General features: G+C 43.8%; 1 protein-coding gene across 1 annotated transcript in view; it reads right to left on the reverse strand.

The window, feature by feature from the left end:
• Window positions 1–428: 428 nt before the first annotated feature.
• LOC112154742 (interleukin-20 receptor subunit alpha) overlaps window positions 429–11,150 on the reverse strand; it is a gene marked incomplete at its 5' end in the record, with an annotated part of 16,433 nt that continues 5,711 nt past the window's right edge. Inside the window, 5 exon segments of the mRNA XM_024285883.2 lie at window positions 429–1,613; window positions 3,460–3,581; window positions 3,692–3,845; window positions 4,930–5,096; window positions 5,172–5,332. Coding sequence (XP_024141651.1) covers window positions 927–1,613; window positions 3,460–3,581; window positions 3,692–3,845; window positions 4,930–5,096; window positions 5,172–5,332 — 1,291 coding nt within the window. The 3' untranslated portion in view covers window positions 429–926.

The raw sequence follows: 11,150 nt of genomic DNA on the forward strand, positions 1-11,150 counted from the left end.
TCATATGAAACATACTTAAATTTACAAATTTAACTATTATTAATTAATTGAATTCATAATCATGTTTTTAAACCATTAGCATTTTTCTTTAGAGTCACAATAAAGGATAAAAGCTGCGTTTGGCTGCAGAACCTCAGACTCCTCAGATCAAAGTTCTGGAGAAGAAACAAAGAAATCCGGATTTTCTTTCAAATGCTGGTCAAACAAATGTGGAACAATAATGGATGACAGCAGCAACTGAAAGTAAAACATTCCAAATGTACAATTTTCATTTTGTGATTATTCACAGATTGTGTTTGTTGAGTACCGTAAAAAAAGAATCACGATTCATTAAGTTTTGATTGATTAAAAATGAGATCTTTTTGTCCAATAAATTAGTAAATGGTGTTCATAATGTGAATTCGTCATTAGTAACCATATAAAAATGATCAGAAGCATTGAAAACCTTTATTTACAGAAGTCCATAGGACTGAGATGGATTTGGCAGAACCGGTATCACGGTTTCTGCTTCTATACTGAACTTTAACAGATAACCAGACAGTCACTTCCCACAGTTACCCACACGGGGGCAGTATTTTCTAAAATAAGCCCCTCTCTGGATAGAGGAACATCTGAAGAGGAGAAGTGGACGTTCTGCTGGTCCTGCTGGTCCTCTGACTATTTTCCAGGCGCCAGCACCCCCGTACCTGAGTCCACCTGCAGACGTCTCCACAATCCTGGATTCTTCAAACATAGGCGTAAACGTGTGGAGCCAAGGCTCTGCTGATGCGTTCATGGACCTTCAGAGTTCTGTACTTTTACTGCGACAGCTTTGAGAAATGCACGGAGCACATCGAAGTGTTGCACGTTGTTGTGCGTTTCTGTGCGTTTGTGTGCGTTTGTGTCGTCGTCTTCCTGAGATTCTGGGGCTGCAGGAATATTTCCTTTTATGAAAAGAAAACCTGCACCGATGAAGGACAGACCGTTTGTCGTCCGTGTCTCAGATACTCTGAGAACTCTTCCTCCTCCTCTTCCTCGCTCTGCATGGCGCCGAGTGCACGGCTGTCCTCCACCTCGTCTGCTGGCTGCAGCAGCAGCTCACAGACTTCATCTTCTGATGGCGTCCGAGAGCCGGCTTGGCGTAAATGCTTCAGGAAGTCCTTATGCTCTTCTTCCTCGTCTTCATCACCTGCAGCGAGCGAGGCCAGCATGACCGAAACGAGATTCACGTTGGAGGAGATCTCCGGGATCCTCTCCTCCTCTCCCTGGACTCCAGTCTGACTGCTGTTCTCCGTGATTCCTCCCTCCTCTTCGTCTGCTTCTGTGCCATCTTCATCACCTTCATGAACCTCCTCTTCCTCTGCAGGTGCGTTCAAACTCTTGAAGACATTTTCCGCAGCCTCCTGCCCCTCCCCGCTCCCACCACGGGATTCCAGACCGGAGCTTTCTCTGGAGGAAAGTTCTGGAATTCTGTCTATGTACAACGGCACCACAGCCTCCTCTTCCTCATCCTCTGAGGACGTGAGACTCGCCCCGAGGAGCTGAATCTGCTTCGTCATGCCAGCAGGAGTGATGGAGACGGGGTCCAGAAGGGTCTCGTCCGGGGTGAAGATGGGAACTTTGGCCGGGGGGGTCTGGGGAGACAAAACGAGAAGACGTGATCGCTGTGATGAAGATGCTGAGCTGCAGGTAACCAGGTACGCAGGTGGATGAAGGTCATCACGGGCTGCTGCTGCAGACGCCCCACCAACTGCAAGATATTGTTGAAGATTTGATCCACAGGATCAACTGAATCAGTTGGATTAGCTTCTGTAAGTTTCTGATAATGCACACGTTAAAGAACATTATCCCACTTTCTACCTCGGTCACTTAAAAAGAAATCAATATTAAATCAATTATTAGTACTTTGATCTTTTTAGGCTTAAATAGACTTTTTGATACATAGAGTGATTCGTTTTCATTTAAGTCAAACTCTATTCATCTAATTTACAGTATAGGCTCCGGACTACAATACCCATAATGCTCCAACAATCCATCAAGCAACTTGGGTTTGTAGTTTGCTAAAGTTGAACATTTTGACAGATTTGTGAACCACAGAAAGAATATTCTAAAACACACGAGAATGTATCTATTATTAGGCAAAATTCAAGGATTTTAAATGCATCATGTGGTCCAGAAATGAAAGTAGCTCTGATTTAATTTGAGTTAATTTACAGATTGACCAAAAACGATCAATTAAACGCTCACTGCTGACTGCTAGATCTGTATCTTGGACGAGATCCTATGAGACACAGGAGAGGAGGTCATGTGACTCTTTGTCTAAAGTTATGGTTTTCTATTAAAAAGAACCAAATATTTATGTAAATAAAACTAGATTGATCATATTTGTGACGATAAATATGAATCAGTGTCTTATTTTTTCTGTAGGGTGAAGTCGGAGTTTGTGGCTCCTGCTGGGTTTTGGTCAGTGAAAAACTCAAAATTTAAATTTCAAATCTTTTTTTGTTTGTTTTTGAATCTTAAAATTTTCAGTTTCAAAACTTTTGACCCCGTTGGGGCGGGGCTAACACAAAGGACCAATCCAAATGGACGAGGGTGGTAGGTTCAGTCCCGGTGCGTTCACTGACTCAGAGCTGTGATAATCACAGTCAGGAAATGTCAGTTCAGTCTGAACCATCATCGTCTGAAGCCGACCCAGACGGGTCTTTTATCGCGTACAAACCGCCGGTCGTTCAAAGCGCCACCGTAATGCGATACATCCAGGCGTAGAAAACGTCCTCGTGTTTGGATGAAATGGCTAAAACACCGTTTGAACTCCAGTCGTCTCCCGTGGCCCAATGACGAGTGCGCTTTAACTTTTTCTCATGCAGGAAATGTGAGTTGAGTCTTTTTCTTTTGCTGTTTTGATTTGTTTTGATTTGCTTCATGTTCATTTTTTGCTCTTCCTCGTCTACGACCAAAATAATAATGTAGCTAAAAGTCATCAAAGGAAAAACGTTTTCTTTGGGTTGCAAACGATTTGGCTCCACTCTGTTTTAGGTGTGGTACATCCCTGTGGACTATCACTTTTTAATCCACATCCCCCAGCCAATCAGAATCGAGTATTCACCCGGATCTCGGTACATATATAAGTAAAGAATTCAGTGGATGTTTTAATAGGTCTGGTAACTTTATCCTTAGATTTAGTCACTTTACAGAGTTTAGCGATTTTTTCAGCTACATGCTAGCCATGTTGGCTAACCTAAGTTTGATATATATAAATATTCGTTTTTTTAGGCTAATTTAGAATTTAGTTAATATTTTAGCTGTCTATCAATTTCAGCATCTTCATCTCCCAGCATTCACACTAGAATTATCCCAGGTAATGTTATATATCTAGTTCATAATTTTGACATAAGATCACAGTCTCCAGGTCCAGGTCTCTATACAGTCAATGAGCCCCAGTCACAGTGACATGGATGACTAGAACTAGCCTCTCACCATCAGAGCTCTGGGCCTGGTGGCCTTCAGCTCACACAGGAACCCGGTATAGAAGAGACCCGACAGGACCATCATGGAGAGGATGAAGAGGAGGATTAGAGAAGTGACCACAGCAGCAGCACCTGAGGACACAAACATGAGACTGACGTCTGAACCCACACAGCTCCAGAACCCGACCAGACCAGAACCTGAAGGATCCTTGGCTCAGAATGGACACTAAAGTTCAGCGGACCTGTTCTGGGTTCTGCAGGGCTGGTGAAGGCGCAGCTCCACGCAGACGGGATGGTCTTTTTAGGGTTCTGACCGGACATGTCCGCCTGCACGCAGTACTCCACGCCTTTCTCCAGGTTGGATAAAGTGAAACTCTTGTTTTTAGTGCTCAGCTCCTGAGACACAGAGAAGAATCGATATTTCAGACGAGTTCAAGGTGATTGGAGCCTCAACCAAACCGGTTCAGGTTCTGAAGGCTGAGCCGGACCACAGGTCCGTTTAAAGTCCTGCTCTGGATCATCTTCTGATCTGCTTCCAAACTGTTCTCAGTCGTCTTTGCATCATAATATTGTTTTAAAAAAAAAGAAAAAAACTGTTTCATTTTCTAGGACATAGTTACTGCAGAGCGGCAGGAGTCCATCAGAAAATTATGGGCCGGGAGTAAGCCTGCACTCATTTCCCATCATCCATTTGTTTACAGTCTCTCCCTCTAGCTTACAGCCACTCACACTTCTAACCCAACATTAGCAGCACAGTAAAAACGGCGGGAATATCGTTTCTATCCAGACAGATCCAGATTCCAGGAAAACAAAGACGTTCATGGATTTATTGGTCTGTAAGTGGATGAATGGGGCGGAGCCAGGAGCATTTTAGCTTCTACTTCTCAACAAAAAACTTCAGAGTCAGAAGTTCAACACGTAATTTTCTTCATGATGTCCATCATCAGAAAAATGCCACAAGAACCAGTAAAAATCATGGGAGTGGATCTCTGAATGTCTAACCCTTTATTTCTGATACTGAATGGATCTGTGAGGACCAGGAACACAGAACCGCTCAGGGATGGAGCCATGGCCAGCTGGACCAGCAGGCTTTTTTAGGAGCTCTAGATAAATCCAGCAGCGATTTTAGACACAGTTTAGAGAACTGAGAGTACGAGAGACAGGAAAAGGTCCGACTGAAACGAGGGGCGTCGCAGAAACGAGGAAAAAGGAAGTGTAGACTTCATTTGATCTCAGTGAAATATTCTCTCGTCTTCTGAAAAGACACGACTGTCAAATTTAATAAAAGCTCCTGTTTATATATTATAACATGAAAACCTTCACAGATGCTCAACATTTAACGAGCATTCAGATCAGAACCGTAGATGCTCGCCTGTACTGAGTGCATTTCTGTTCCTGCAGACCTTCTTCAGAACAAAGATTCCCTTTTATTCCTCTCAGTGCTTCAGCAGTCACACCTGCAGTGCCAGTGAGCCCTTACCTCCACTTTGCCTTGTGATCCTTTTCTCCAGAAGACTTTGAAAGAAGAATCATACAACTTCTGGATGTCAGGGACGCCGGAGTGTCTGTCCGCTTCAGGAAGAGAGATGTTGACCCGGAGGCAGGAACCGCATCCGGAGAGGGACAGGTTCAGAGGACCGACTACATCTTGGGGGAGAAGAGCACGACTGCATCAGACACCGGCAGCAGAAGCAGCAGATCAGAGTCGTCCCGGGAACCTACTGTCAGTGTATGGATCAAATTCCACCTCGGTCTTTTTTGATTCGCTGCCGTTGAAGGTCGCCCAGACCCTGAACTGAAACATGTTGGAGGCGTTCAGCTTCAGCACCATGGACGTTGCATTGGTGAGACGATCCAGCAGCTTGAATTTTTTATTGTTGGTCCTAAAAGAGAGACGTTCAATCGTCAGAGGACAACAGTGGCGGTTCAGTCCAACATCACAGTTTGAAAACGACAAACAGAAGGAGGAGAAGTTGGCAGGAAGTTGATGGACCAGAGGACAGGAAGTGACTGACGGGTGACGGCGGAAAGCGTGAAGGAGTGTTGGAGCCTTGGTCACATACGGCGTTGACCCGCACGGGTCCGGAGGGGCTTTGGGTCATTCGTGTCCTCAACAGTCAGGCTGCAGCAATGAGCGTGCACGCATCACGTGAACAGCACCAACAGGCTCTCTGTTCAGTCTGCAGGATTTGGGGGCGGAGTCAAAAATTAAAAGAAAAATCTGTACGACACGCCAGCGTCCCGCCTACTCCCCCCCCGCTGTAGAAGTGTCGCCCGCAGCACGCCTGTAGGAAAACATGAACATCTACGCTTCACTGAGCGTCTGTGACCTTCATATCACCTGAAGGTCACCTGTGGTGTGACAGTTTTCACTGTTATCAACCCGTAAGGTGAGCTGGGACTGAGACTCCGCCTCCTGAAGTCTGAAGCTTTTGACAAACACTTTCTTAACTTTGCATTAGAAAATGTGTCTCCTCCCACATCTTTACCTGAACATGTGGGTTAGAGGGTAACAACAGGACAGTTGGAGGCTGATTTGAAACATGCAAAAAAGGGGGCGGGGCTAAGGGAGGCCACACTGCGCCTTTCTATTATGGAAATTGAGGCCAGTTTCACCCACTGACTGTATATTGGGATATAGCGTGATATTTCTACAGTGCAGAGGTCTGCAACCTTTAAGAGCCATTTGTCCTTTCAAAATAAAATACAACCTGTTTCAAATCTGTCGGAGCAGATTTACTTAAAACTAAAAAGGAAAAAAAGCTATTCATTGTGACTTGTCCCTTTTCTTCATGAACAACATCGGTGTAAATTCAAATTTTTTATTAAAAATGTACACATGTAACTGCAGTTAAACTGCCTCTCAACAGTAACTAGACACTGTTGTGCAGCAGCAGCAGAATATTCTTTTCTAGTATTCTAACATGAGTACATTAAAGCTTGCTCAGTTATCTGACATGTTAAATATATAACCATAAATGACAGAGCTAGAACAAACAACTATATCTATTCAAATTATTAGCATTTTTCCAAAGCCAGAGGAGTGGCTCCGCTGTAGTGATAATCACACGTCTATGGTTTCTCCACAGAACTTTCTCTGGAGGTTGAGGACTTTTCTCTGCTGCTGTGCGAGTGTTACAAAACAAATCAACGATGCCAGCGACGGGATGCAAATTCTGACAGGGATACATATCTTGACACGACACCCGGCACAGCTGAGGGTTAGCAGGGTCGTAGGGGACCCGCGTCTGAGAGTGGTAAAATGACGCTAGCATCATAGCTAATGAAGGCTAACGTGTTAAGCTAACGATCCTGAGTGAACCGTTCAGTAAATCCATCACCACGATGGATTTCTTAATGACAATTGCACTAAACCTCTGTTCCCCAGCTGCAGTCCTCTGGAGAGTTGTGTACGCCAGTAGATGTTTGATGACTGAAGGGAAAATGCTGAAGCTAACATGACAACAACAGTCAGAATCAAACATGGGCGGGGCTTTCATACTGATCTCAGAGTACTTCTGAAAGAACATGTGAATTCCTCCAGTTGACCATTCACAAAACTCAACTGCAATACCTCGTTTCTACCTGTAGGAGGCAGCACACAGGAGTTTCCAGAGGACAGTTGAAGCATTCCTAACAGCTGGTTAGTCTGCATTTCTGCTGCAGACTCTTTAGCTCTCGTTTTTACAGCATACTTAAATGTGATCTTCACACTAAGGTCCCTCATGAATAACTGATGTCAGAAGGCAGAGGCCCCTCCCCCCTCGTAGCTCTGGGACTGTTAGATCAGATATGATGTCTGAGGAGCGACCAGGTCACGCTGCCGACCTCCTGATGACTCGACCCGGACCTGTTAACGTACAGCAGAGACCAGAAGAGGATCAGAGGATCTGCTTCCAGATGTTTGAGTCCTCCTCTCACAGCAGTCAGTCAGGGGGTTCCTCAGGGCTCCGTGTTTGGTCTGATCCAGTTTGTTGGGAAACATTCAGACTAAGAGCTTTTTGGTTCCTTTGCAGGCTCTTCAGCTGTTTCAAGCATTCCAGTCGGAAACGTTCAGCTTCTCTGCTGAAGCTGACTCCCGTTTGTTTTCTTTGCTCCTCGAAAGTGACGGCCACGTTTCAGATCCTTCAAATTCACAAATTCAATAACATAGAACTCAAACGTTTCAGCACGATTCCTTCCAGCTTTAAGAAGCCGTTTCATTCTGAGAGGAATAAGTTTACAACCATTTCACTTTTTACAGCTAACGTGAACATTTTTCTTTAATTACCTTTGATTGAACTTCTATAGCTGTATTAATACTTTATCATTGATCACTTCCACCGATCATTTCAGCTTCTCTGTTCCCTTCAGTGCTTTAATCGAGCCAACATTCACGTGTTTCTACAGAAAACCACGTTTATCTGTTTAGTTCCATCAGGTTACAATAATAGAAAAGATCCGCTTGTATCTCTACTGTTATGCAGATGACACTCTGCTTGTGTATTCATCCAGAAGACATCTCCTACTTACAAAACTTCAAGCTTGACAGACGGATTAAAAAAGTCGGAGGACCTCTAAGAGAAACGTCGGCTGATGTTTTAACAACAGAATGATACGGATGACATCACATCGCTGAGGTCATTTGTGATGCTGACCTCTCCAATGAATCCATCCTCTGCTTCAAGTGCTGCTCAGAACAACCATTTCTATATCTTGACTCACATCTTTAATATTCATCGCATTTGAACGATGTTTTAACTGAAACACCAGAAGATGAGATCATCTGAAACTGAAAACGGCGCCCCAACAGGAAGATCCGAGCGCCGAGCCTCTGCGGTCGCAGAAGCTCACGCTTCTTCAGTGGAAACCAACCTTTCGGTGGAGAGCTGAAAACATCAGAGATGAAGAGAAAAACAACTTCTGCCAGACCTTCCAGAGAAGACGCCTGACAGAACCCCCTAACCAAAAGGGGCGGAGCTCCCAGCACCGTCTCAGTCTGATCAGCGTTTAGCTGAAGCCAGAAACCGTCTGATGACACAAACACAGGAGCTCAGAGTCAGAGCAGCTGCTGGTCTGTGGAGATGAAACCTTCATCACATCTTCATCGTCACATTCCTCAGAGAAACCAAACATTCCACAAACATTCAGGATCTTTGAGGGGCGGAGCTTCCAGCAGGTTCAGCTACAATCACATCAGGCCTCAGGCAGCTTGTTGATCCTGAATGAGGATCATGAACTGGATCAGACCTGATCTTTATCTCGACTACAGTTACAGTCTATCAACAGCAGCAGCTCTGATGTCTCTGCAGAACTCTGGAGTGACGATCATGAAGATGTTCTGGACTCAGGTTTCCTCCAGTCATCCTCCAAGACTCTCGCTGTGAGCGAGTCATCAATCATAAGGAGGTGAAGAAGATTCCAGAGCAGCTGCTCTAAAGAAATGTCTTTTCCAGGCGTGTAAACACAGAGCTCCTCTGATTGGCTCTGGTGGTTTTTATTACCCCCCCCACACACTTCCTGTCGCCATTTCCTCAATCAGGCAGGAAATGCCCTTCAAGGTATTTTAGACGTTCAAACCCCAAAACCATGTGAAGTTTCACTAGGAACCCTGCAGAGAGGATCAGGATCAGACTCCAGATCCTCTGGGATCAACTCGCGCTGAACGTCTCCACCTTCCAAAGTCCAAGAAGACGGTCGGAGCTCTGCAGGAGTTTCACTTCAGGATTCCGTCTGAACAACAGTGTAGCTTCAGACAAAGAGCGACAACAAAAACCAAAGAGATGATTTGATGTCCCCCCCCTCCCGCCCTCCTCCTTCACACCCATCGTCTGACAGAAACCATAGAAGGGTCAAACACAGGCTTGAGGTTGAAAAGAGAATTGGCCTGGTGGTGGAGCGTCCGCCCTGAGACTTGGGGAGTCATACCAATGACTAAAACCAACATGTCTCTGAGGTTCGACAGCAGGAAACGGATAATCGCTAATGATGATCGTCACTACAGCTTAAATAAAGCATCAGTTCAGCTCTTACTGCTTGTTTTTGTCCAGATGATGAAGAAAGTGTTTCTGAAGCGGCCTGCACAGTGGGATAGATCATTAAGGTGATGTGACCGCAACTATTTTCTTTTTTAGGTCTGCAGGTCCGTTTCTTATGGCTGTTTGTCAGCATCTCTGCAGACATAAAAGTTGTTGATGTAAAAGATAATAAATAGGTATCGAAACATCAATCGAGCAACTGAAGCATAAACCCCCAGATATGAACAAGATTATGTTGGTTAAAATGTATAAAATCAATCAAAGATTGAACTGTAGTCTCTCTGTTTTTTGTTCTACCGTCTTTGTCCAATCATAAGCTTGCTTCTTCCACATCAATACCCGGATAAAATTATCTGTCAAATTATTTATAGCCTTAGATACCATATGAACAAGGTTTTTGTAAAAGAATCGTAGCGTCATAAAGTGAGTTGATTCCTTTATGTGTGGATTTGTGGATCAAATCGAGTGAGAAGGAAAGATCCACACCTGTAATAAAAGTCCTTAAAGTTTTAATAATCCGACTGTTGATGTGTTTTGTGCTCAAAACGAATACTTCTGAGTTAACACTTGATCCATTTAAACATTTCAGATGACAGACATGAAGGAAGGATCCGTAACACTCTAGAAGAGCTGAAGTCAAACACTCCGTATAATGTGGACAAAGATACTTCAAACATTCGTGAAGCTTTAAGAAGTTTATTGATATGTCCTTCATAGACATTAGTCTCACTTTATGTTAATGAATCTTACTATGAATGTTAATAAACCTTATTTAGCTTATTGTGCTAATAAATGTCTCATTAACACCCTAAAACACATTAATAACCTTTGTTAATGTGTTAATAAGACATGTTAAGGAATTTACTGAAACTTTTTCTCTCCGGCCTGTTTTTGATCATAAACATTGTGATTAATCGGATTTATTTTTTTAATTGATCGACAACATTAGTTAAAAATAAACCTTTAAAATGGGCAGCTGTGTGTGATTCCATGGGATGATTTTCACATAATAAGTGCAACCTTTTATTTTTCTAAGTATTCTAACTGAATCTGTTTTTAATTAATGATTGTTTTATGTGGTTCTTGCTCTTGTTTCTTAGCTTGTGAGTTTTATCTTCTAACAAATCTTTTATGTTCTTACCTTCCGAAGTCTTCGTTGTTATGTTTTTAACTTGTGAAGAACCTTTTGACTGTGAACGGTGATATAAATAAAACTTACTTACTTATAAGTGACCAGGAAATACTGTAACTTAAAATAGAATAACGACTAATTAGTTCATTTTAAGTGATTTCTGGGTTTAAATTTAAAGCATCACAGGAACTCCAAGGATGCGTTCAGGGCGACGCTGTCCAAATGTTCAGGAACACAATTGTCGTCATGACACAGGAGCTCATCTGGTGAGCTTTTCCTTCACGTTTCTCCTCATTCTTCAGGCCCAGATCGCCTCACGGTCCCCCTCACCCTCATATTAAGGCAGCGATGACCCAAGGCGCCGACCCGCCTGAGCGACTCTGCTTCCAGCCTGACTTGGAAAGAACCCTCCCGCCTCTGCTTCAGCCGGGTAGACCCGAACGACAACCCGCCGTTTCAGGATGTAGCCTCTGATTTCTCTGAATCTGCGACTGAGTCACAGGAAGTTTAAGAAAATCTGCAGTTCTTGGAAAAACAAGCAGCCTGTGGTGA

The sequence above is a fragment of the Oryzias melastigma genome, linkage group LG21, assembly GCF_002922805.2.
Source record: "Oryzias melastigma strain HK-1 linkage group LG21, ASM292280v2, whole genome shotgun sequence".
Lineage (NCBI taxonomy): Eukaryota > Metazoa > Chordata > Actinopteri > Beloniformes > Adrianichthyidae > Oryzias > Oryzias melastigma.